Source organism: Mya arenaria, chromosome 6 (genome assembly GCF_026914265.1).
Source record: "Mya arenaria isolate MELC-2E11 chromosome 6, ASM2691426v1".
Classification (NCBI taxonomy): Eukaryota; Metazoa; Mollusca; class Bivalvia; order Myida; family Myidae; genus Mya; species Mya arenaria.
The window spans coordinates 70,069,057-70,096,810 of record NC_069127.1 but is presented as its reverse complement, the minus strand read 5'-3'; the positions used below and the strand labels follow the sequence as shown (position 1 = coordinate 70,096,810).

General features: G+C 34.3%; 2 protein-coding genes across 2 annotated transcripts; one reads left to right on the top strand and one right to left on the bottom strand.

Annotated features, from left to right (window-relative positions):
* Positions 1-7: 7 nt before the first annotated feature.
* LOC128236965 (uncharacterized) lies at positions 8-19,167 on the top strand. The gene is made up of 16 exons (XM_052952109.1): positions 8-77; positions 3,106-3,288; positions 3,547-3,708; positions 4,543-4,630; positions 5,111-5,228; positions 5,987-6,107; positions 6,860-7,003; positions 7,699-7,896; positions 8,551-8,685; positions 9,406-9,573; positions 9,917-10,081; positions 11,614-11,837; positions 12,693-12,813; positions 14,247-14,408; positions 14,781-14,963; positions 15,697-19,167. The coding sequence occupies exons 2-16, from the start codon at positions 3,114-3,116 to the stop codon at positions 16,059-16,061; spliced, it is 2,529 nt and encodes an 842-aa protein (XP_052808069.1). The 5' UTR covers positions 8-77; positions 3,106-3,113; the 3' UTR covers positions 16,062-19,167.
* An 826-nt stretch (positions 19,168-19,993) lies between these two features.
* Positions 19,994-27,520, bottom strand: LOC128239460 (serine-rich adhesin for platelets-like). The gene is made up of 7 exons (XM_052956102.1): positions 27,502-27,520; positions 23,470-23,716; positions 22,592-22,704; positions 21,893-22,303; positions 21,065-21,781; positions 20,736-20,841; positions 19,994-20,606 (listed from the first exon to the last, which is right to left on the bottom strand). The coding sequence occupies exons 3-7, from the start codon at positions 22,611-22,613 to the stop codon at positions 20,138-20,140; spliced, it is 1,725 nt and encodes a 574-aa protein (XP_052812062.1). The 5' UTR covers positions 22,614-22,704; positions 23,470-23,716; positions 27,502-27,520; the 3' UTR covers positions 19,994-20,137.
* Positions 27,521-27,754: the final 234 nt, after the last annotated feature.

The following is a 27,754-nucleotide window of genomic DNA, read 5'->3' as shown; positions in this document are numbered from 1 at the left end:
CGCGATACGCACTTCCGCTTGTTTTGGTAACAAATGTCAACAATCTCGACACTTTGGTTTATTTTTTTAGATTCGAGGTAAAGATAATTGTAAAATATAACAACAATGACACGTTTTTTTTTTCTTTTTGATAAAAAAGTCATGTTAAAATTTTCCTGACTTAATGTTGTGGTTGCAATTTTTGATAAAAAAAGTCATGTTAAAATTTTCCTGACTTAATGTTGTGGTTGCAAAACTTTCAATTTAACAGCTCATTTAAAGTGTAATAAGTCATTTAGTGCAAAGAAGTAGATGCCTATGTCAATAAGTTAAGGAATGCATGCAACCGTTTAAGGAATCTTCCTACAAAGCCATGGTCCGACCAATTGTAGAAAATGCCTCTACTGTCTTGGACCCTTACAAACAGGCCCTTGTTAAACCTATTTTGAACAGTCTTTACTCGTTAAAAACTCCAGGATGTGTCTCCAAAGACAATCTAAGACCTCAACTGGGTGACTCCTGAATAGTCCAAATAATTGTATCTTAACAGATTTTTTTTACGATTTTTGACATGGAAAATCCTTCTGAATACAATTTCGATATTTTTCAAAACCCACCCGGTTTTCGCATAAAGCCATTTAGACGTCAGGGAATGGAAGAATCCCGTATAACACGTCTATTATTTTAGACTAGACTCCTGAACAGTGACATAAACACAGCTGTCTAAATATAATGTACAAGATCCATGAAGACCTTTTAAACATCAACACTGACAGTTAACCACGCATAGGCAACTCACGCACCAGAGGCCATCAAAGTCTGTACCAGGAGTGTATCACTGACCAGACATTGGCCAGCACCTTCTTTCCAAGAACTGTGAATGACTGGAACCTCATGCCAACTAGATTGGTATCAGCTAAGCTCCTATGCAGGATACCTTCAAGGCTCTCTTGATTGAGCCACCTTCATACACCAGTGATACACAGATTTGTATCTAATTTTATGAGTATTAAATTTTTTGAGACATCACGTTTCCCACCACCACACAGTCTTGTTGAGATAAGTACATATGCCCTATCAAGAGCCCAGAGTGAGCTCAGTACATGGAAGAAGAAGAAATCCTTTTACGAATTTTGGTATTGGCGCAGTGATTTAAATGCAGCCATTAAAGCTAATTTGTATTTAAAGTTGATATTGATAGTTGACCCTTTGGCTTAATGTCTCCTCAGGAAAAATCATAAAAATTAATATCCAAATCTAATATACCGCATGAAAAGGTTGGTAGGTGCTAGTCAAAGCATTCCTATTATGAGGTTCACCTACATTGTACATGGTGAACAATGAAGACAGTCATGTTAAAAATGATACTTTATTATTTGCTGTGTTAATATATATTTACATGTATGTGTATTGGAAAATGATTATGTTTATAAAATGGAAAAATAAGCTTAAATAATCCTTGATTTTGCAGTTGATTGTCTAAATGTTATAATGTTTTCCCTGAACCTATTGTGGCTATGTGCAGTGTCAGCCCCAGTGTCAGTTGCATGCTGTAGGACTAAACAAAAGATATTATTTTGAGATAGGACATAATGCCATATCACCAAGCAGGGAAAAATCACCTGGAATTCCAATCTATCTCCCGGTTGTCAAGCAGGGGATGAGTATTCCTCCGTAATTATTTGTGGTTGGGAAAAATGTAGACAAGATTGCTTTGAACAATACATTTTCATACAACATAAATACTTAATGCCTTGCTTTTCAGTTAAAAAATCTGCTAGTTTAAATAAAATAGTTCAGCGTGATTTATAACAATAACTCTCCAGTTGTGGGCACAATCCCCTGGTTTTCTGAGCAAAATGCCCTAAAAGCCTTCTAAAATATGGCTTGTTTGAGATTTTGATGCATTTGTTAGATGTGTTAAAAATCCCCTGGGCTCACAAATGTCATATCCCCTGGTTTCTGACCAAAATGCCCTGGGGAGGTCTTCAGAAATATGTCATGTATCATAGGGCAATATAAAGCTGAATACATCCCAAGCATTTTTTCCCATGTAAGGTTGGTCTGAAAAGGGACATATTCCTTATCCTTTTCACAAGTTTATTCGTATCACAACTATTGAATAATCCAATATGACAAAAATATTCCAACTTACACTGCCAAGCACACAATTTTTTTGCAAAATAGAGATACAGATATACATTAAGTTGTCATTATCCTTGCTGAAAGTCAGTTGAATAAAAATTCTAAATTCAAATTTATCTCAAGGATGATTGGCAGTTTAACTGTTGTAACCACTGTGAGACTCATCCAGGAACAAGCAAATGGTCTGAGATGTGTTTTCATCAGATCACTTTTCAATGATTATGGACACTCTATTGCAACAGTTAAACACCTCTCTCCCTACCAAATTATGCTTACTTGCTTGCCGACCAGTAAATTACTGAAATGATTCCTGGCCTTTAAATCTGCATGAAATGTACCACATTCAGGACGTACCTGTGCAAAACAATTCTTTTTGTACATAAGTCAGCATTCTTTCGTTTGGGATTTTTCCAAATCAAACATGTGTTCTTCTAGAAATTGACTCAGTTGAATCGGTGACCAAACCAATTACCATACTGAGTCTCCTGTCCATATAATGCACCAATCAATTGTAACCATGCCCCCCCCCCCCCAGGTCCGGATAATAGCGGGCACTTTGACTTTCGGTCCAGCCAAGCCCGGGCAAATTCCCTGCCCTGTGGGGACGAACTGCTGGTAAAAGCCACCTGGAAAGTAAAAACACGGTCCATTTCCCCGGCTATCCACGGTATACACCCGGACCGGGGGGGGGGGCCGTGGTAACAATTGACTGGTGCATTAAGGTTCACAATTCAAATTCTTTATACATTATGCTAAAAAAACAGTTTTACAATAGATATCTATAATTTGTGTTAATTACGTGCAAAAGATATCAATGAAACAAAAGATATGTCAATCTGAAAATCACATTTCTATTTCTGTTCCAGTTACACTTTAGACCAAATATTCACTATTTTTCACTAGTAATAAAAGGTCATACCTGTATATTTTTGTTGATGTCAGTTTTTCTTTATATTTCTTCATTGACCTGTTTAATTTCAGGAGCAGACATGTCTGACCTGTTTCGCTGTGCGGGGGACATAATCTTCGATGACTTCCAACCCCTACCTGGTCAAATCAGCAATGTTCAGCTGAAAAAGTTTGCTGAGACCAGCAATTTTCTCCAACTTACAGTACCTCTCACACCACAGCAGCCTTACTTCTGTGCAAAAATTCAAGCTCTTGGTAAGAATCTTTCTGCTCTATAAATAGAACAAATAAATCTCTGCGTTGAAGGTTCGAGTCACTATTTTGCTCATTTTTTATCAATTATATCTTTTTTAAACAAATCGTTGAAATGACATTCACCGTTACTTTGTGTACTATTTACAAAATTTGTGATGTTGGTTCCTCCTATGTTCTATTTTAAAAAGGAATGAAATCAAGATGAATGCAGACTTATAATTGTGCTGCATATACATTTGTTGTTGTTGTTATTATCAGGTCAAAACAGCAAGGTTACTTTTGGCATTGCTGGTCCAGACATTGATTCAGAAAGCCACCCAGGTCAATGGAACCATACAGTCGGGTACAACATCAACACAGGGCGATGTTTCTCTTCTCATCTCAACTATGCAAACACCAAAGGACAAAAATGTGTCATGGGTGTGTACATTTATTCTGTTTGTAAGGTTGACATTATTGGTCTACACTCTGGTTTATTGAGTGAAGTAAATTGATGTCAATGTCATTGTCAAATCTGGCTTTTTAAATCTGAACATCATTTTGTGCATTATGTAGAAGATATTTGTTTCAGTTCTTCAGTGTAAGATGGAAAAAAAATAATCATCAAGTGATCACATAAAGCAATATTTAAAAAAAAATTGCACAGCCACGAGAGAAGATATAATTTTTTATGATCACAAGTGAACTGTTTTTCAATTATTCACCAAAATTAATGACTTTTCTCTTTTACTTATATTAATTAAGAGAAAAAGGTTATAAAATTGGGGTTAATTGGGAAATTCTTATGTCGTTTTGATGACGTTACTTGACCCGGCATAGTGAACGCTACATCACAGTTATTAACCAGCATGGGAATCAAAATCTATAAGGGCAGTGAAAATAACAAAATTACAATGCATCGTAAATAATAGTAGTGAAAATAACATGATATTCATTAAAAAGCATAAAATAATGTGAAAAATTATTGTGGTATAGGTGTCGGCCACACACTCATGAGGTCTTCAGTTTGATCCCCACTACTGACACATGTTCTCTTGAGTGACCTCTCAAAATAGCCACAAGAAATGGTCTCTACCCAGGATATAGACTTGAGCTTCTGACATCTTCTAGCTGTCTTTACAATCAAGCTGAAATAAATTAGAACAAACCTTAACTATGTAAAGGCAAGTTGAAAAATAAAAGTTAATGTTTTAGGATTTAATAATTGTGTTTTTGATGCAGGCTGATGTTTATTCATGTTGTTTATATTTCAAGGTGATGAATTTGGAGTTCTGGTGACCCACTTTGGTGATGAAATGTCCACAGTGACTTTCCTTAAAAATAGAATACCAGTCGCAACAAGGTAGAAATATTGTGGATTTTTCCATGACGATCATTGTATCAAACCATATTTGGTTGTTTTAAAACCAAATGTTGCATTTGTTCTCCTGAATTGTCTGGTAAATGTTAAATATGTCAGTTTGATTAACTCATCAATTTGTTGAAAAATATAGTTCAGGCATAGCCTTGTTGTTGCTGTCACCATCAACAAGTTGTTACAACTTTAACCATGGCCGTATCTGAAAACAGTTCAAGATATTCAAACGAAACTTGGTACTCATGTTAACAGAGAAAATACACACATGTATAACAAGGCCCATACCTCTGCCCTAAATATTTGTTGAGTTATGCCCCTTGTTTGAATGAAAAAACAAATAAACATACAAGCATTGGCATTTCCCCTATCCATGTTTGATGAAAAGGATATTAAGAACATACGGAATAAAATATGCATGTATTCCTCATGTTTGATTTTGTTTTAGTTATTTATTTTCTGTTGCAGGTATATATTTGAGAAGGACCATTGTAAATTTCTGCCCACAATATGCCTTGAAAATGGACCAGTTGATCTGGCTGTGTCCTGGCCTATGGCTGTTCTCAACATTCCTGAATTTACTGAGGTAGGACTTCAATGGTTGGCTGCATATTATTTAATTGATCTTGTGAAATATCTTTGTAGCTCAGCTATTTTGCAAAGAAAAAAAGTCCAGTTATTTTTATTGCTTCTACGGAAAAGAAAGAAGATATTCAAATGAGCCTTAGTACAAAATATTGCAAGAGACAAATTTTCGAATATACAGCAAGGCCCATATTTATTGTTGACTCATATGCCCCTTTTTGATCGAAAAACAAGAGACATTGGCGATTGCGCCATTCAGCACTCTTGAGAGGTTTATATACAGTTGAACCTTGTTGGCTGGAACTCCCAAGGACCAATGAGCCTTGAGCCTCTTGAAAAATAGGGCCTTACATTCAGTTTGCACCAACGGGGAAATTGGGCCAAACAAGTTTTAGCCAAGTGAGTTTGAGCCAATGAGGATTGACTGTACTAATTTTTGTATAGCTTTATTGTGAAAACAGCAGCCATATATATTGATATGATTTCACTCTGATGTTTGTTTTCTGGATATAAATCAACGAGTTTGTTAGTTCAACCCATACCAATACAATTTCTCATGGCTGCTGAAAAGGACACCAATTCTTATTTCTAGCCATGGAACGAGACTTGAGGATAATCATTATTAGCTCATATCCATCCTTGTAAATCAAAGTCATGTCAGTAACAAAATTACTGGTACATTATATAGAAAACATACTACAGTGGATCTGCGAAAAATAATTATATCCGGTATATTTGTCATTAAGAGATATTTTTCAGACAAACATGTTGAACTGGATCAAGGATTCCGGGGCAGAATATGATGTGCTTGATAACGTGTTCCACTACGATAAAACCCTACCAGAGGTTATACTGCAGAGCCCTACCCCCCTACGGCAAGGTATAGTTATGTTCTTTCATCATGGCTTAGTTTATACACAGATGTATCATGAATGACTTCGCAATCATGAAATAATGTTATTACATATTTATCATATATAACTAGTGTAATAAATTTTGACATCACCTGACTTTGTTAATAATTAGCATTAAAAAGTCTTTATGTATTGTATTGAACTCTTTAAATCATCAAAGTAGCACTGGATATTTATGATATAAATATAATTTCACATTTATGTTGAAATTCTGTATTGAAGGACTGCTCATGTAATATATACAATGTACCTGTAGCACAAAATGTTAATGTACATTGTAGGTGATAGAATATGTAATTTATTTCACAGTATGCAGTCAATGTATATGCAAATAGCACTACATACATTATAGGATTTCAGTACTAGTAATAGTTACTGCTCTTGCTACTCGAGTAGTGAAGTTATAAATGAGCACGAAGCACAGGTTGTAAATTTTTTAGCAAAAGGCTTGTGGCAGAATTTTATAATGTTTTGTATTATGTTTTAAAGCCTAACATTCAATTACTAGTGTGAGTATAAGTGAAGAGCATTATTATTTATCTGCATATTATTAATTGCACTGTAAAAGCTCTGCATGCTGTCTACAGTTCTGATATGAGAATTAATGAATGAATGAAAACAAAAGAAAACCACTCAAATGTTACACATACTCCATTATGGGTATTTTGATCTGGTTTCATTTGTAATCCCTTTGCAAGTATTATATCTCTTTTCTCAGACCTTGTCCACTATGAAGTTGTACTACGGGAGGCTATGGAAGGGGAGAGTCCAGCTGTTGGCATAGCAACATGCAGCCCCCTATGGCCGACGCCTACCAGTGTTCTACTGCGAGACTTCTTCAAATGGAAGGCTGATGGTGTTGGTATGCTCACTCTGTATATTTATGTACAAGTGTATGTTATTAATTTAAAATCAGTCAACCTTCTAGAAAAGTATGTTATTAATAATTTAATGATGTTATTAACAAATTAACCAGTCATTTTCTAGAAAATTGTACTCAATTTTATTTTCCTTGGGGTTCTGATTGAGATTTTAAATTAGTTTAACAACGTGTTATTATTTACTAACTATATCTATTATTTACCTATACAATGATATTTTCTTTTCAGTTAATTTAGTAATTAGTAATTGACAGCTACCGTAGGTAATATTAGCTGTGCTTATTTCCACCCCGGAAGCGTCATACAATGAGCTTCATAAACAAATGGAGTTGATTATGAATCTCTTATGGTTTGAACATTCAATTTTTGATGCTGCTTCATTTTAAGTATGCCCTGAAATGTATATCTGGTATATATTATTTTTTTGTATCTTAATAGAGCTTCTATGAATAACTCTGAGTCCAGTGAAGAACTATACCACATCAAAACCACCACCTCTGGGTTGAGAGGTGGAAACCTTTACAACTACTGTAGATAACTCTCACCCTTTATTTTAAGTATATGAACCCATATAGATTAGTGTGTGAATATGAATATTAAGATATAATCAATTTGTCATTTAAAACCTAACAAAATCATAATGTAACAAATTACCAAAATGTACACATTTTTCCAGAGTTGAAATCCTTCGAGGGCCAGCGCATTGGTTTCGGTATCCACTACAATCCTGATGAAATTAACAAGTCAGACTTTGATGACAAGAAACAGCAGCTGGTTCTGTGTTTCGTTACCATGGATATGCAGATTATATTCTTCCGAATGATGCTGCAACCATCTGGCGGGTTTTATCCCCTTATTGTGCTTACTAGAGGGGGTAAGAGGAATAATTTTAGATGATATGTTGAAGGGCTTTCTGGGTATAACTGTCTATTCATAAGTTTGATATCAATAAAATTAACATTGATATAGATAAACTTACCATTGATATCGATAAACTTAACATTGATATCAATAAACTTTACATTGATATTGATAAACTTAACATTGATATCAATAAACTAAACATTGATATCAATAAACGTAACATTGATATTGAATAGCTCAACATTGATATCAATAAACATAACATTGATATAGTTTGATAAACTTAACATTGATACTGATAAACTTTACATTGATATTTTAAACTTAACATTGATATCAATAAACTTTACATTGATATCAGTAAACTAAACATTGATATTGATAAACTTAACACTGATATTGATAAACTTAACATTTTTATGTGAAATTGATTTAGATGGTGTCTTGGTATGACAAGGGGGAAACAATTTCATTCAACAGTTTTGAAATTGATTGATTGTCAGATCAGATGAATTGTTCTTGTGTTTAGTCATACTGCATTATATCTTGTATCTTTTACTTAATTAGAATGTAATTATGTTAAGAACCAGTAAGCTTAACTATAATGATAAGGTCAGTATAAATCAGGCAGGCCATTTCATTTTCCATTTTCTACTCATACCAGCTTCCAAGGTAGAGATCGATGTACAGCTAAATCGTGATCTGGGTCTTCCCGAGACAAAGGAGCTATTGGACGGGATTTTTCGTGAGAAGGCAACAGCGGCACTCGCTGTTTTAGAAGCTGATGCCAGAACAAGGGGTGAATATGTTAACACACTTAGTTATTTATATATAGTTAATTTATATATAGTTATTTATCTTGATAATGCTTACATTCATCATATTTAAACATGTTACACAGAAAAATAACACTTTTAGAGACCTATGTCATTAAAGATCCATGTGTGCATGCCAAGGTTAAGGTCCCACTTTGACTTAAAGCTACACTCTCACAGTTTGAACGTTTTGGCAATTTTTTGTCTTGGAACGAGCCAGTTTTTGTGTAAATGCATGTAAACCAGTTATATAAGACTGCTGACAAAAACTTAGATCGCAGATTTTTATATTTAAGTTAAAAAATTGAGGTAACGGTTTAGGCCATAAAACATTATTTTTTTAACGGAAATATGAAAATCTACAATCACTGTCAAATATTATTGTGCTGAGAAGGCGGATCCGGTTCAACTCCAGCAATCTCCAGGATTTTTTTTAACCATAGAGCATCTGGTACTTTGCAGAACCAATGAAACTGCCTCATTAATTATTCATGAAGACGAGATTTTTCTAGCTAAATTGCCCACAGTACACAACGAAGCATAGCATGTATCGTACAGTGTGTATCGGGGGTATCCGACAATGCCTGTATGCCTATCCATTCCATCTATCATTCCATTAGCACAAATTGTACAGCTGGTTTTCGTTGTATGTAGTGTGGCAAGTAAATAAGTTCCATTATTACATATATATTTAACTATTCCAGAGTTGAATACATCGATGTTCCATAAGTCAGCAGACATCGATGTTGAGATTGAAGATTCTCGATGTATTGTTGGACTTCAGGCAGACAAAAAACGAATACATGGAATCCAGTTTACCAAGTCACTGAATGAAGAGAGTCCATTTTTTGCAATAGAAATAATAAAACTCAGTAAGATACAGCTACTTGTTTATATTTAAGGTAACGTCATAGCCTTGGTGTCGTTGTCAACAGCGGCGGTGTTGATGTTGTTGTGCAAGGACTTTTACCTTGGGAAAAACTTTTAAAACTATATTCATATGAAACTGTAACTAGTAACAATGCTCACATTATCAGCATGGCTCATAACTCAGGCTTGATTAATTGTTGAGTTATGCCCCTTTTTCAACCTCAAAAACAAATGTGTTGTACATAAGCCTTTACATTAAACATTTTTCACAAACCAGTAAAGCTTAATAAAAACCAAACAGAAGGTAAGCATTATGGGTTCATAAGCCCTCTTCTCTATTCACAGATGAGGATTCAGTGATTGGTATAGGTATCGGAACATCACAGTTTAGTCTAAGCAAACACCCGGGTCGATGTCCAAACTCCTGCGGCTACATCTCGCGGGATGGGAAAACATACACCAACACATTAAATGCAGATAACAGAATGTTACCTGTGCCTTTTGCAGAAGGTATGTGTATGATCGTACTTGTATTTCTTTCACATTTTAAACTCTCTTATGTTTGTTTTTTTCAATATATTATTCACATATCATAATACAGTTGAACACCGTTAATCCAAAATTGTAGGGACCCAACAAATTACTTCGGAATAGCGGTGTTTCGGATTAATAATTTTCCGCAAATGACAGCGTTAGCGAATTATAGATGACGTGAAATGCTAAGTTATGAAAATTGCAATGTCGGTTTGAGTTATTTTTCGTATACAAAAATATTTGTTGATTAAGTGTTTAATGATTAATCAATAATTCGTTATTATAATTCTTATAATAATTATAAAACAACATAAAACATTTAAAACCAAATGACAGCACATGTATGCATTCGAAACATAGCACTGTTTATAAAAAACATGTTTAAATAGCACTGAACTTACATGTTGTTTACTCAGTATCGTTGGGTCTATTTTTAAAGAATGATGTAATGTCTCGCTGAACCCTGTTGATTCCGTTGATGTGTTTCTTAGTCACATTTCCGTCAAGTTTGTCAATGAAATCGTAGAATTCGCTTCCATCTGTCTGCTGCTCCAAATATCATCTCATTCTGGTGATGAAGGATGTCGCTTGGTGGTTGGATATGGGATCTTCGGTATCGATGTTTGTAACATACACGTGCTCAATGTCATTTTTTAACAATCACTAATTGTGCTCCATTGTCACCCCAGGCCGATGCCCGGGTGCATTCGCAGTATGGTGTAAATAACTATGACATGCTCAGGTTCGAAATAAGAATTGATTAATAGGTGTGATATACCAAATCAGGACCGTAATTTTTACTTTGGAATAGCGATTATTTCTGAATAGCGATTTCGAATTAAAGACCAAAAATTAATTTAAACAAAGGAGTAAAATTGGGACAGAAAAATAATTTCGAAATAGCGATAATTTCAGATAAACGGTATTCGGAATAGGGATGTTCAACTGTATTTATAATTATTTTTCAGAACTCTGGAACCTTTTTTTGTTTCAAAAATTTCTTTTTATGAAGTCATAGCATTAACATATAGTAAAACATTTCAAAAACATATACAGTCGAACTCCGTTGTCTTGAACTCCCAAGGACCAGCGAATATACCTCGAGCCTCGAAAAATTGGAGCCAAGCGGAAATATTTACGCTCCCCATAATGTATTCGGTCCTAAATGTTCACTTTGAGCCAAGCGAGTTCGAGCCAACGGGGTTTGACTGTATGTTAATTGGTTTTATTTTTAACTCCTTATTTTTCAAAGAAAGAAATATCTAGTTATTACCTCATTGTAGTGCAGTACTTAAATTCGGTCCAAGCTGAAAAATTGATCCAGATATTCACAAGATTTTGCTACATGTACTTACAATACACACATGTGTAACAAGGGCTGTAACTCTGCCTTTCATTATTGTTGAGATACATACTCAACGGTAAAGACAGACGAGCATTTTCATTTGCTTCCCAACACTTTTGTGAGTATTACACATTATTTGTGACAATTTTTATTTTATTTGTAGGTGATACTGTAGGAGTAGAAGTTCTCTTTGTGAATCATCGATCAAGTCAGAAACATCTTGTGGTGCTCTTCCACAAAAACGGCAGCCCTGTCGATACTGTGTACATGTCCGCAGAGAATCTTCACGAGCTCTACCCTACTCTGTCCCTTAGCGGGAATGGTTACGAGGTCAAACTAAACGTGTTCTGGCAGAATCGCATTGCTCAAGCACCTCCATTACTTGTTGTAAGTGGTTGATAGACTGGTAAAGGAGCCATTTTTTCACGAACCATAGAAGCAATTTCATATCTAGGAAATATTTTCAGCACTTAAGTTGTACTGGGAAAAGATCTGTCGTAGGACTCTTGATGAAAAAGACCACTTGATTTCAAAGAATAAACTCATGTTCTGTCCTGCATCACTTGTCATTGAATTATAAGTATCTCTCACATGAACATGGTTATATTGAAAACTCCAACTGAGTTCACATGCAGAAGCTGGTTATGAGGGTTGCCAAGTTACCGGCGACACAGCGTGCCTGAGGGTCAGATTTTTTCAACTGCCCTACGTACATGTGAACAATATTTTTCTTGCATACCTTAAATCTTAATTTTTATTTTAACACAGTAATTTGACTAATGCTATTTCTAAAATTAAATGTATAAATTTGCTTTAGTTTATCTTTAGTATAGAGTATAATACCATTTTTATCCTAATATTTTGATGTTTTTTTTTTCTGCCATTGACGAGCTGATTGAATTTTTAATTTTCCCTTTGGCATTTTTAGCTGTCGTAGGCTTATTATGAAGACATAATACATACTTAGTAAATTAGTTCATGTATGGTATATCTTTCAGTTTTTCATTTTACACATAAAAAATTATTATGTTTATTCATATCAGTGACTCAAGTCTACATGTGTCATTCTACATGTGTCATGTTTATTTGAAAATTGCAAAAAATGGTATTGTTATCAGTGAAAATAAGGTGAAAAGCTCATCATATGTAATTCTCCAATATTATATCCCATTAAATAACTGTTTTTACCTTGATATTCATGCAAACTATTTTTACCTTGATATACATGCATATTTATTTCAGAGCAAGCTGAGTCACTGGTGTCTTCCTAGCGACTCAATGGTAGATGAAGACAGCAACATTGTTACAGTCCCCGAACACCAGTTTTCCTTCTTTATACAGAGCCCAAAGCCATTTAATGAATGTAAGTGAATTTATATATAAGATCTGTCTTGAGTCATCTTGTGATACACATAATTAGTTCACTTGTCCAGGAAATGTGTAAAATAAATACTATGATGATATCAAGTAAGACTCACAATATAAGCAGTAAAATACTAATAAAAATTGTTTTCTTTTAAATCGTGATGTCACGTTTGACGTTTTCATAAATAATCATCTCAGGAAAATCAAGAGCAAAAATATGGGTTTCTCTCTCATGATTAAGATGAAAATTGAACTACTTCCCTTTTATCATGAACACAAAGTGAGAAATAAACATGAATTGCTGTTATATTACCACTTCAGCAATTATTTCTTCCTATTAAATTTATTACAAATATGTGTGATATATTTTCTAACCAAAAGAAAACGCATAAAGTTACATTACACATTAGTAATATAAAATACATTTCCCATGGTCATATTAAACTGAAACAAGGTGTAAACTGTGATAAAGGCTTGTCTTGTATGTTAAAGAACAAAAAGAAAGATGGATACGTTAAACTACCATGCAAAAGACATTTAAGAATGGTTGTTAGAAGAAATATGAACATGTGTATGAAGCAGTTTAATAAATGGCGGTGCATTGCCATTTAATTACCATAACCCAGGCAGTAAATCATAATCTTTGGGCTTCAGCCCTGAGTTCTGGGCTCCATTTTAATAAAGATCTTAAATTTCAGGGGTAACCTTGTTTTTGGCCTAAACTGCGTTTCAATAAATATATTGTAAGGACATTTATCACATAGATTCTTCCCGTAACTTTTCAGTTGTACTTGCATGCTCATAATTAGCATAAGGTTTATAACTAAGATATCTTACTGAAACATCCATGATAATCAGCCTGCCGTGCTATTGTTAATCATTGGCAGTGCACAGCCATGTATTGATCGAAAATTAATGATGGTTTTGATACTCCCCTACTCCTTATTATACCCCCCAAAACAAAGTTTGGGGGGGTATACTGGAATCGGGTTGTCCGTCTGTCCGTCTGTCTGTCTGTCTGTCCGTCTGTCCGTCTGTCCGTCCGTTTTTTTTGTCCGGGATTCATCTTTGTCGTTATTGAACAAATCTTTTTCAAACTTTCAGATATTAATGGCCATGATGTAAACTTGCGCCTCTGTGAAATTGGTACGGGTCACATGACCCTGACCAGAGTTATCTCCCCTTGATGTGTTAAAGTAGGCAAAATAAGCCCTGTCCGGGATTCATCTTTGTTATTATTCAACAAATCTTTATCAAACTTTCAGAAATTAATGGCCATGTTGTAAACTTTCGCCTCTGTGAATTTGGTACAGGTCACATGACCCTGACTGGAGTTATCTCCCCTTGATGTGTTAAAGTAGGCAAAATAAGCCCTGTCCGGGATTCATTAATTGTATGGTTGTAGAAATGGTAACCTTGTTTTTATTTCAGATTTCAACCATTATGAAATTAATTGGCTGGACAAAATACAGGAAGGTGCCAAGATTATAGCCCCAATTGTTGCTTTGGCTGGGGCATCAAATTTCCCCAAAACACCAGATAGTGCTTCACACTTACGCATCGACGTTCTTCGCTTCACACCAGTTGCTGAACGTAAGAGTGTGCATTATTATGTATTTTTATTACTTATACAAATCATACCCACTTACTGAGATCTTATAGTTAGCTGACAATTGTAATTTATAATAATTTCTTTATATGATTCTTAGTTGAATCTTTTTTTTTATTTACGGTACTTGGATATCATTGATATTGACACAATGGGCGAGGTGCTGCAGAGGTTTTAAGTTTGATCCCCAACAGGGATAATTTATCATCATCTCTCATCCGTTCTTGTTTTAAACAGAACACAGACTTAAGGAGAAAAGGAGACTGACTTAAGGGTTGTGTTACAATTACATGTAGTGCTCAGCTTTCTTCACAATCTTTTGATTTACATTTTCTCAATCTTTTTGTTATACACAGTGGCATCCAGTATGAAAGTCGGGGACAAACTGGGCTGGGGGATGCTGATTCCAGAGAGCCAGAGAGATCTCAGTGAACGACTTGTTGTCTGCTACCTCACAGTAAACCGCAACATTGCCCTCACTCGTGTTTTGTTTGAGCCTCCAGGCGGATTTTTCCCATGTGTAGTACTGCCACAAGGAGGTAATATTTAGTTTGTATGCATTTCCCCTTCTCAAAAAAGTATCATAAATGCACATTAAAAGCCCATTTAATCTGCATAAAATGCATATTTGAAGCGTATTTTTCTCACCAAGTGAATTAAAAACTAGAAAGAAGTGCACTTTTTTTGTGACTGAAACGCATTTATTCTGCACCAGAAGTGTATTTATTTCGGACTTAAAGCACATTCATACACTTAAGCACATTTTTTCTGCGTAAACTATCACATTTATTTCTGCTTAAAACCGTTGTTTTTTTTTCTTTTTGGCTTTAGAAGAGCTGTCATAATGAATGTTGGTATTACTCATGAAACTTAGTATGTGTAGCAAGGCCTTTCACACTTGATCAAACTTGAAAAAATTGATAGATAGAAATGTGAAGTCATATTCAACACAGGAGTTTTCATTCTTGAACACTTTCTTGCAAAATAATCTGCCCTTGAACTTTGATTTTCTTCAAAAAAGTTTTGTCTGAGGCGACTCAGAAAGTACAGGAAGAATGTGAATAAGGCTTTGAATGCTAAGAGATGGTTATGGGAAGTTGTACATGTGAAGTGTAGAAAGAGTCACTTTTGAACACATCCTTTTGAACTTTGTAATGAAGATCAAACTTAATATTTTAACAGTTTGTATATCATGAAAAAAGAATGCCTTTTTTAAGATAAATTTGTCAAATTACCTTAAAGAATCTTATTTCGTTTTTTCTTACCTTGCAGTGAACAAAGTCAAGCTTGATTTCTCTGCTTTGAGAATCACAGAACATCCCCTTACAGACAGCTACATTGAACAAGTGCTCAATGAAGCTTACGAGTTGTACGACCAAGAACTTGAGTGTATACGTGCTGGAAAAGACATTGATACACTGGGAATAGACAACAGCTCATTGTTCAAGCCAGTTCCTAGTGAAATAGTGGAAAATAGTAAAAAATCAGAATCAGATCCATCAAAGCCCAAAACAAATGGAGGCGGGGATGCAATGTACCGGGCGGTGGTTCAGGCAAGAGCTGTTGACGGTGTCCATAAAGCTGTAAAAACATTTAAGCAAGGTCCCGAAGGTTCAAAAGCTTGTGCCATTTTGTGATGTTGGATTTATAATATTTGCTATAGATAAACAGCACATCATTTCAATATATGATGAGATTATCATTATTAGTTTAGCTAAATTATAATTTGGAAAACATTTCCTATATGAAAATTATCAATAAAATTGAACCTTTTACCAATCGCTAAGCAATAATTGATAAATGTGAACTTCTGCAAATGGTTGTAATGTATATTCCTTTAACAATTCCGCTTGTACAAAGTTCAGAATGTCCAAAGATCAAATCTGTGATATTTTGTTGTATAATATAATTATGTGTCAATTGATTTTGATAAAAAAATCTAATTTTAATGATTTTTTGTAATCACACATTTGTATGATAGTTATGATCAGCTAATGTGAAGTGTCATTTCCTTTTCACATTCTATTTTAATATTGTGTTAACATGCATAATGCTGTTTTATGTCATTATGATCTACTGAAAAATCTTCTCACTAGCAGATCAAAGGAGGGGTGCATCTTGCGTGCACCCCCCTAAAATCATCCAAGTTAATTTTTTATTTCAATATAGGAGAAAAAGTAATAAGATACGTCTCAAATGCTTGATTTTTTATCAGGAATTGTTTGAATTTTTTGGGAAAGTACCCTCAAATCCCCCTGCAAAGACTTTTAACCAAATAAATTTCGGTTCTGAGGGAGGGGTGCAAGTCTAAAGGTATGCCCCTAAGTTATGCCCGTCTTATATCAAATCCTGGAACCGCCCCTGCTAATTCTTACAACATTTTCTATAGTAGGCAGTGAAATGATAACAATTGTTATAACTACAATGTTTAACCTTCTAATGAAATCATGAGGTTTTTGCCTTAATTTGTCCAAGTAAATCATTTTCATTTTAATCATAGTCCTGTTAAACATATAAGTAAGGAAAAAAAGACATCTTTTGCATGATGTCCTGGTCTTTTCTGATCAATATATGTAACAATTGACTGCATGGTTATGTAGTTACATAGCTACAATCATATATCACTTTTCAATGGATTTATGACCCGGGGGCCAATCAAGATCTTAGTCGAATTTAGTCGTAAATTAAAATTATCTTAGTGTCATTGTTTCATTATTTTGCTATTTATTTGTGTGAATTGAACTTAAGTCATTATTAAAAATGAATGCACAGTTTCGGAAATAAATCAATGTGTTGCCATTTTTGACGTTTGTATACATTTAAGATAGTTGAAGTTATGACTAAAACCATTAATTGAAACAGCCCCCCCAAATTATAGTAATCATTCAGTTTAACACACAAGAATTCGTCTCACTCTTTGGTTTATTATAATAACAAATGATTTGAACGAATATTTGGGATCAAAATTAAAACAGACTAAAACAACAATATCAGACAAGATGTTAGTCCTATGATGTTATTTGGTGCCATGAGACTCATAACATACATATATACATGTAATAATTGTCTCTCAAATACCATTAAAGACCATTCTGCGACAAAATCATGGTTCAAGTGTTGTTGATTATATGAATTGTTATCATTAATATTGTTATTAATTGTACATCATAATATAATGCAAATGATAAAATAACATGTTTGAAATTAACTTTTGTACTATATATACTATTATTTATTTAATGCTAAGAAAGAAAATTACCAGTGTGTACTGTTATGTTTTTGTCTACCTTTTTTTTTTAGAAAACAAGTCCCAAACGCTAATAGGAGTTTTCAAACAAAGAGTTAGATCAATATTTATTTGTTCACATTGATATTATTTAGTACAACGGTTTGTATTAAATGGTATACATATATATGTCATTTATAAATGTTTGTATGAATGAACATTTGGGCAATAAAAAACAGAAACCAAAAAAAAAGAGAAGGAAACTGTAAGTTGTGTCCATAAAAAGGAAAAACTCCTCAACATTCTAGTGTTATGAGCATAAAAAAACATTTCAACAACTGAAGTACCTTTTTTCAAGAAAGCTACAGTATGGTTTGAGAAAAATAAAACAGAAACTATTCTAGAGTTTTTTGTTCTTGTTTTTTAAAGATGCCATTTTTGTGATTTCAACTGTTCTTTTGTGTCATTCTAATCATTGCTCAATTGCTTCTTCCAAGATATTTTTAATGTCAATTTTATAGTATGTATGTATTAAACAGTATTACTTATAGCATTCAGAAACATTTTCTCATGACCTTCTAGTAAGCTATTTTCATTTTTCATGAGCAACTTTATATTACACTCAGATTTCATTTGTTCAACTTATTCAGCTTAATATGTGATGTGATTCCCTAAGAACAAATGAAGAAGATTGAAAAAAGCACAAAAGAAGAAGTTCATGTAGTTTGTCTTTGCTGTGCAAGATGGACATTGTTTGTTTGTTCATTTGTAGTATAAGAATGGTAGAACTTTATTCATTCATTAAACAACTGACCAGATTGTGTGTGTTTATGAATTTAGGATGGCATGCAAGCAAATTCTATAAAGCACCATCAATAATATTACATACATTGTGGTAGACGCAATAAATCATCTCAATGTCCCCACATCATGGCACATAGATGTTTATTTTGCATACTTTAAACACAGTATTTGCATTGTATATTCCAATTTCTCAAAGTCAATTAAGTTATCATTAGAAGTGAACTTCAAGGGTTTAAATTGGATATGTATAGTTTGATTGTATAGAAAGTATTCTGTATGTTCGTAATTACATAGAAAAGTAAATATTTTATGACAATCATAAATTTTAACTGTCTCATCTTAATATGTAAGTATTTTAGAAACCTTTTTTCTTGCATCATTTATATTCATGTGTGGTGAAAGAATCGATTATTTGGATGTTGAGTTATAGAATGTTACTTAAGTTCAAAGGCCGTCTATGGTCATTTTAAAAACGAAAATGGATGAACCGTAGCGATATTGTTTAGGATGGGTTTTTTTTTTATTTATATTGTGCAATGTTATAGTTTAAAAAAATGTTGAACAATCGGACTTCCGATTTATATTAATGTACACTGCATTTCTGAGATTATATTTCATAAATTGATAAATTCATAATTTCATAATAACATAAATTATTTTATGGTTAGTAAGAAACCTTTGCCATGTATACCTACCTGTTATTGATTAATAAATCTTCGAATACCTAACAATTTGTTTTGCCAAAACATCAGACCTCTGTTAAAATGTAAATGGGTGTGTTTTGTGGTAACTGATCACAAAGAAAGTGGTTGATCATGTCTTGTTTAGGAATCTAAAAAGGTGATCTTGAAAACAGTTATACAGATTTGCAAAACATTGACCCAGTTCACGGCACTCCCTGTCGAGCATCTACATACTTAGTCGCGAATTCTTAAGAGTGTGTAACTTCGACTGAAGTTAAGATTGTACATTTGAGATATCATTCGGAGCTCCTCGACCATTTTTTCAAAAACAACCTCGGATGTATGCCGGTACATCAGTTGAAGTAGTTCGTAAATTTTTGAATAATATCATTCATTAAATGTAGTGTTTAAGAGTTGTATTTATTGATCACAGTTTAAATTGATTGCCAGTGAAGTGTTTTATTGCAAACATAATTAAGATTCCCAAGAGTTAAGTCATACAGTTTAACTGCTAAATAAGATTACTACGCGATCTATTTGCAGCGGACTTAAACGTACCACTTTTTGAGTATGTAATCCGTCCAAATACATTCGAGGTTGTTTTCGATAAAATGGCCGAGGAGTTCCGAATGTTGAGATATCAGACAGCTATAGAGACCACATACTATTTTTCAATAAAAATGATCAGCTCCCTGTCGCTGCAGCATGTGTGCATTTAGTGAAATAGCTAATACTGTGGAATACTGTATATAGGTTGTTTTGGGACAAAGTATCATCTATTACAAAGGTTAAGTCTTGAAGATGCTACAATCCGCTTGGGATAGGCGGTGTCGCAGGATAACATCGAACGTCAATGTAAATATTTAATACTTTACCAAAATTACTGACACATAAAACAGTTTACAAATACGCATTGTTTAATAAAACATCTATATATCTTAAGAAGATCCGGTAACATCGGTGCTTTGTCTGATATTGTTTGCCATAGTTTTCCAACTTTCTATAACTTGGTCTTCCCTTCCTTGATGACTTTCGCGTATAAAGCATTCTGATCAAAGCTAACGCTCTTCACTCCATTCATGCTTGTTTTTACGTCTCCATTTTCAGGCATTATGTGCACTGTTTCGTTGTCAAAAGCAATAGTCTCCTCACTTGTCTCACTTGCAAAACTGTCGTTCGGCATTCTTGAAAACTCACCATTACTTTCTGAGTAAATACCTAGGTCCTTGGTTACATGTTCCTTTGTGTAGCTTTCAAACTGCAGACGACCTACAGTACTCTCTTTAGGCGCTTTGTTTGTTCCCGGATCTGGCTGAAACAAATCCGCGGGAAACATTGTTGCTTCTCTCGGAGTGGACACTGCATTGCTAGACTGTATACTTTCTGTGTCTTCCAGATCTTGTGGAAAAGAGTAAAATATGTTCGTATTTCTGATGGAATCTCTACGTACAGCCTCTTTTCTTTTGATTCTGAAATAATTGAGTCCTTATTCTTAAACAAAGCTTAACAATTAAGTTATGAATTAAAAACGAAAATTTAAAACTTCAGTCATTTTCGTCAACATATTTGGAGGAATGGAATCGAGAATTATCACATACCTGACACATAGACACAACATTGCGATAGCAACAAGAATAAGGATGATTAAAACCACAGCGACGGTTATTCCAATAATAAGTCCCTCCTTGTTTCCTCCATTGGTATCTGAAGGGAAAACAGATACATAAAACACCTTAATATATTTGTATCTCTATTAAAACAATGGCATTTAAGACTAAACAATAAACACCAACAACAAGCAACATCAGTATACACTATAGGCCATTCATAAACTAGATAATAAAAACTACAGAGACAATTAAGTCCTCAGTCAAAACTTAAGACTGTATGTACTTATGAGCAAGTGAAACGTTTGAATGGGTATTACCTTTCGTAACAATAGTCGTTGTTTCATCTGCTCCGTTTGTTGAAACAAAGTGCGTCGACCTACTTTCAGAAGACATATCAGATGAGGCAGAACTAGTTGATGTCTGCAGTGTGTTTGTGGATAAAATTATTTTAAGAGAATTGTCCTTATCGCTAACTCTTGCAGTGAAACTTGGAATCGCACTGGTAAATGTTTGTATTGTTGAAGTATTTGTCAAGGCACTGTCTGATGTTTGTTCTATATGTGGTTTAGAATATGTATGTGGAATACCGGTCATGGTGATATCTGACGTGAAAATATTGGACGGCGTTGTTAGTGATGATTTTGGTGATATAGGTGATGATGGAGTAATTGCTGGAGATGAAAATGGTGAAGAAGATATTGCAGCAGACGGTGCGATTTTGGATGGAATCATAGTTAGTTGCGTATTGTGATGCTCAAAATCCGTTGTGGAATGCCCAAAGACTGTCGTGCGTTGACCCACTGAATCAGTATTTGTTGTTGTGGTGCCAGAGGTTTGTCTGATACCTTGAGTCGACGGTGTGCTATATGTAGAAGTAGTTTTGTGTGTACTTGATGACAACGTGGTGACTGATGGTGGTGCGATTGTTGTCCGACTCTGAGGAAAGACTGTGGTGGTTAAACATTGAGGGTCATTGTTTGATGCTTTAATTCCCGGTGCGAAACATTTCACAGTGACCGGCCCATCAGGAATGGCTGAAATGAAAACCAACATCTTTATTAATGTAAGGAGTCAATGACTAATACAAGGAATATTCTGTGAATCCTGTGTGACTACCGTGTAAACGTATTATTTTATTCACGTACCTTGAAAGCTTAATAAAACAAAGCTTGGAGAGTCACTGCTGCCACTTTGATATAAATTCCTCAGAGAAATAATCTCTATACTGGACGGTATTGTGATACTCTTCATTCTTTCAATTCTGGATGAGTTATACGGCTCAGAGCAACGGAGTGTTTTGTTTGATTTAACTGCCTGCAAATAGGAATGCGAACAATATGAAGTAAGGCTGGACAAGTTGAAAGCCTTTTCTAGCCTTAAATCAACGACCGTCATGTTTAGTTTAGCATGGCAATTCTCCGTCGTGATTCTACAACTACAGTCGTTCGTGCCGTTTATGAGACTTGGTAGTTTGTAGTCCTGAGAAAGGTTGAACTCCAGAAAGAGACTGTTGCTCGTAAGTGTCGTTTGTGTACACATTCCTACCGAGTTGGACACTGAAATATAATGAACTACCATTACTTCTTATTGCCATAAATTACATCCTATATGAACAATGGACATTGTTACACTCTTTATTTATTAAGTTGTTGTTAAGACATTTTAGTGCAAATACAAGGCCAACGAACATATTTTTCTATGGACACACCTATGAAAAAGGCGTTATTAACATTCGATGATTATTTTCTTTTTCATTATTATACACCAGGCCTTTGTTTGCCTATGGTGCGCGCTTCAACGGCGATGTTCAATCGAAGGAGCTGGAACATTTGCGCAACACATACCAGTAAGACATGCGTATGTCATGTAGACGTAATGTGATGACGGGGTCGACGATGAGCGAGGCGCCCAGTCCTTGCACGATTGCTTCCCTTCGCATCTTTCAACCACGCTAGACCTGGTAAAATCATGGATGTAGAATGTTTAATAAGGCATCAGATGAACACAAAAATATTCGAGGTGACACGGGAATAAAGTTGATAAGAATACGCATGCTGGGAATATGTGAGCACAACAGCGATAATAATACTCAGAAAATAGGAACGCAATAGAACAGCAACTATTTCGACATGAAACTAGGGAAATGTAGCTGCGACATTAAAAAAACAAATATAATAACATGAAAATTATAAGATTAGACGAATGGGGAAAGACAAACGGCAGCATTTGCTGAAGGAAGTAAGGATCGGAGTAATTTGAAAATGAATGGAACGCAAACTTCCCAACATCTATGAAAATAATAAGTTTACAATTCTTTGCTGAACAACGCCGGAGCAAATAAAGTGGAAAAATGCAGATAAAGAAACGCCCGTAGAGCGACGACATTGCAGAGAATTAAACGAATCAAATAAATCATCAATTGATAGAACTTGCAGATAAACGGAAAATAAGAGCGAACAACATTTGTAGAAGAACGGACAACTTTGCGGAGAAACAGAACATAATAAAGCAGCCTAATTTGTAGATTAACAGAACAAAATAGAACCACCTAGTAAAACATCTCCAAAAACGCTGCAGAAAAAAGGATACGCGGGAAAATGGTATACTACATTTTTTTTCTATTTATAGTATTTAGTTTGAAAAGGAAAGTCCTATTAAAGAGTATTTATACTTTCTCTGTTTGTTTTGCATTACCCTTAATTACTGCCAAGTACTAGAATACCTGTTGGCTTCGGTAAATTCCCAAAACTCATCTCTTGAATTATAGTTACAGCAGACTCTCGCGGCTGTCGTGTTGCAATTCGAGACTCCAAATAGGCAGACCTCTATGCCTGTCTTCCGGCCGTACCAAAGACGACCTAAGGCGATGCGGCTTCCGGGAGGACATTGGAGCTCGTACTGGGAACACTTGATGTCCGAGCCGAAACACGCTGTGGCCGTCCGCCATCCATCTCTTAGCGGTGGTACTTCTTGATAAAAGAGAACAATAGCGTGTCTAATTATCAGCATCATAATCATGAACTACACTCATTGACAATGTCATGTTATTAAATGTAATTAAATGAAATCGCTAAGAAAAGTTATGTGAATTCAGTTTTATGTTTAAATGCGCTATTATTTTTCTAGCAATGCTAAACGTGATGCAATTATAGATATAAGAAAAAAAATATGTTAATGTGTCGCGACAGAACCATCTTGTAATTAATGTCATATTTGTGATGAGAAATTAAATAGTGAATACATACAAAAAATATTATAACATTTTATAACGAAAATGAGAGTCATTGCCGTTGGTGTTTTTCGGTAGGTTTCTTCTACTTAAAGTTAAAAAAAACAAACACCTTCATCAAACCATTCGTTGCTTTTGCTTCAAACATCATAATCGTAATTTTAATTCCTTTATAAATTTTTATTTTTATTTTCTACTAACCTGTACAAAATGTTACCAGAATTATCCATTTCAAACATATGCATAAATAAAGGAGTTTAAAATTTGTTGGAAACACCATCATTGCCATAATACTCAAGTCATTTTGTCATAATTGGAATGCCATTTCACATAATGTATAATTCACAAATTAAATAGTCAGTATTTACTAATAACATTATCATATCATCATCTGCAGCAACCGCGACTTTTGGCACCTTGATACTAAATGGATACGATGAAATGTCAAACGAATTTCTTGTGTCAATAGTTAAGATAGCCAGCTAAGAGTTGCATGCCCCTATCTTCAAGAGGTTGGCCGGACAGTCCCTTAATCAGTTTTGTTAGTAGAATTTTCTCATGTTTATCTGCAATTTTTCAAACAGTAATTGATTTGATTCCTAAAATGTTAAGGAATGTAATACATACACTCAACGGACTTCGATTTTGCAATTAAACTGGTCAAAACATTTGGTACAGAGAAATTGTGATTTCGATTGGGTACGACAGTAACGGTTTTACAAATCAGGAATGCGCATCTTTGTTTTGGATTAAAATTCCCCCAGCTTTGTATCGATACTCGACAGTATCAAAAGACCAAATTCTTACGTTTGTGTTTGTTTGGTCATTACAGAGTTTAGCTCGATTTTAGTGCCTTATTATTTCTTCGTCGTAGTTTATTAAAGTCATTATGAGGTGAAATTTTAGTGTACAATTCTTACGAACACCAATCACGTGTTTTATTTAAGATCGATAATAATAATATATACAAAACTATTAAAAGACCAAAACTCTACGCTTCATAGAAGAATTAATATGTATTTACATATTTTAGCTGGAAAGTGCTCTTTCTAGTTTTTCGTCGTACATAGTTCTATTAAGTCCTAATTGTGCTGAGTTTTAATTAACAAATCCAGTGATATATTCTATTATGAAAATATTATTTTCATAAAATAGAAAAAAAACCCATATATTTGAGTTTGTTTGTATTTACATAATTTTAGCTGGAAAGTGTGCTGCCAAGTTTTGTCGTCACTTTAAACACATCTCGTGGGATTGAATACTAATGCACAATTTCAATAAAGATACACTTATAATATGATTTATCATATAATGCATCGACAAAAAATCATGCCATACATTCAGATATAATAGTAAACACATGCACAAAGCAAAAACATATCGCAAAGTACTTAAAGAATATAATATTGTCAGCTTAGAAATCATTTTAAAACCTCAAAAACCAAAGAAAAATATATTAAATCATTAGAATTTAGCTGTCATTGGCATGGACAGATAGAAGCGCGTAATTATGTACCATTTTTTATATCTCTAAATGTTTTCACATAGAAATATAAATAGTTTGAATAAAAATAGTATGCGAAAGGTAATTATAATTATGAGTGTTCTAGATACATTTCCGTTAAATTGTGGCAATTTTAAACTCTAAATTTCAAAATACCCAGTGTATAAGCTAGTTTGTCTTTTTGCAAGCTGATTAAGTGTATTCCATAAAAACATGTATATGATGATTGCCTTCTGTTTAATAAACGTTCTGTTCTGTTGTATTCCTTTCTGTTCTATTTTATTCTATATGAACCGAATTAATTGTCTTTTGAGCTGTCCTTTTTCAAGAAAATTCATTTTATTAATTGTGTTTAAAGTCATGGTATAAATAGTTTTATAAAACGTAAATAAATATCTAATTATTACTCAATTTTCGACATTAATGAGCTCTATGATGTGACACATATAATAAACATCAGCATTAACCAAACGAAATCCATGCTAATAGTGAGTGAAAGCGATCAAATACAACCAAATCATTTCAGTATGATTTATGAGATTTGGCGTATCAATGTTGCATTCATAATGTGGTCTTGTGGGGTTAGGGAAGATTTATTAAGTAAAACTGATAATCATTTCTGTACTTAAGAAATTGATAAGTGTCTTCTTACTCACACCAAGGGGGATTTTGAAGATTAAGAAAATATGCAACGAAATAGGCGCGTTAAACACAAACAAGGAATGGACTGTTAAATACAGGTTTCAACAAACGTAGAAGTAGGGTCAACTGCACTGTTTGTTTTTGTTTCTCGTGGCCTTTAATATTTATATAAAGATTAAACGACTCTTTGATGAAAGGAGAGATAGTTAATATTATGGTATGCCAAGCGGCCTGCTATTAAGAATCTCTTGACATTTCATTGTCATTCCAATGATAGTAACCCAGGCCAGTCACATATTCTTTTATGATTAAAATTGTTTTTCTTTTTTTACAAAACATTTATACCATATAAAGGTGAAATCCGTATATATTTTAAAAGAGCACAGCGCATATATGTAAAACAATTCGATTTACTAGACTTATATTTTCTTTGGGTACGCTGAGGAAAATGACGTTCTTTACATTCGAGGATGTGTTTTTTTCTCTTTTCATGCATAAAAGGCTGCGTTAGGAAAAAGTGGGTCCAACTCTTTCGATCGATCAAAAGACTGTATGGGGCATAAAGGTTGGAGCCTGGCCCGCCATGAATTTTTCTTGCCCAACCTTATAGTCACATCTAAAATTTAGCCCCACCGACGATCAGAGCAATTTAAAGACACTGACCTTATAGGGTTTATAATCATATTGCATCAGTTCTCATGTAGAATAATCGGACAGTCTTTATTTAAACGCCCGTGATAGTGTTCCTATTCAGCCAATTATTAAGGCAAACTTAATTTTTCGGTAACTTTTAAAGGGGTTAATGGAAGACATATATTTTCCGGGCGGTTCTAAAACCGGGTACACGTTTAACATGTTGATACCGGGCTCTTCGTCACAGTTGGTACCGGGTAATATAATGTTATGTTAAGAAATCCCGGTATCCGTGTCCACAATAATCTACTATGACTTTGAATATGTTAAAACAAACGGAAAAGTAAGTTTGATTTTAACGTATATTTTAGTAAATTTAAATGGATTAATAGGTTAACAGTACCGTTAGAATCCTACGCTTTTACTAACTGTAAATCTTGAGTACAGTAGATCTTAATTTAATGATGATTGCCTTTTTATGTTAATATGTGATAAATATTAAAGCAATAGCGATAACAGAAGTAGATAGAGGTGGCCGAATGGGGTATTACCCGATTACCCCCACCCCCACCCCCACCCCCAACCACCATCCGGCCACCAGTAATAAAGTAATGATTTACAAGTGAATGATAAATTGTTCAAGAATTTAACGTACTGTCCTTTTCATAAATACTAATAAAAGACAGTGTAAACCATGTTCAAATTCTTTATAACATTTACGGCTGATGTATTGATACTTTACTTACCAGCCGGGTGAGCTTTTTCGAGTCAATACTGCTGACCAGTGTTACATGGAAGATGAAAGTGTATTTTATAGGAGTAAAGAATAATTTTATGGCAGTGTTTTTCGGTTTCTATATGTATAGCTCCATTTCAATACTACCGATCTGTTAAGCTCATAGTATAACTAGAAATCAATGCATTGATACTTTGCTGACCAGCCTGGTCAGCCTTTTTCGAGGTCAGCCTTTCTCGGGTCAATACTGCTGACTAGTAACA

Bases quoted from the DNA above. Each gene is read 5' to 3' on its own strand.
- LOC128236965 (XM_052952109.1), top strand. From the start codon at position 3,114: ATGTCTGACCTGTTTCGCTGTGCGGGGGACATAATCTTCGATGACTTC. The intron at 3,289-3,546 runs GTAAGAATCTTT...TGTTATTATCAG, and splicing joins TGCAAAAATTCAAGCTCTTG to GTCAAAACAGCAAGGTTACT. The intron at 7,897-8,550 runs GTAAGAGGAATA...TACTCATACCAG, and splicing joins TATTGTGCTTACTAGAGGGG to CTTCCAAGGTAGAGATCGAT.
- LOC128239460 (XM_052956102.1), bottom strand. From the start codon at position 22,613: ATGACATACGCATGTCTTACTG. The intron at 22,304-22,591 runs GTATGTGTTGCG...ATTATATTTCAG, and splicing joins GACATACGCATGTCTTACTG to TGTCCAACTCGGTAGGAATG. The intron at 20,607-20,735 runs GTATGTGATAAT...CAATTATTTCAG, and splicing joins ATGTTGTGTCTATGTGTCAG to AATCAAAAGAAAAGAGGCTG.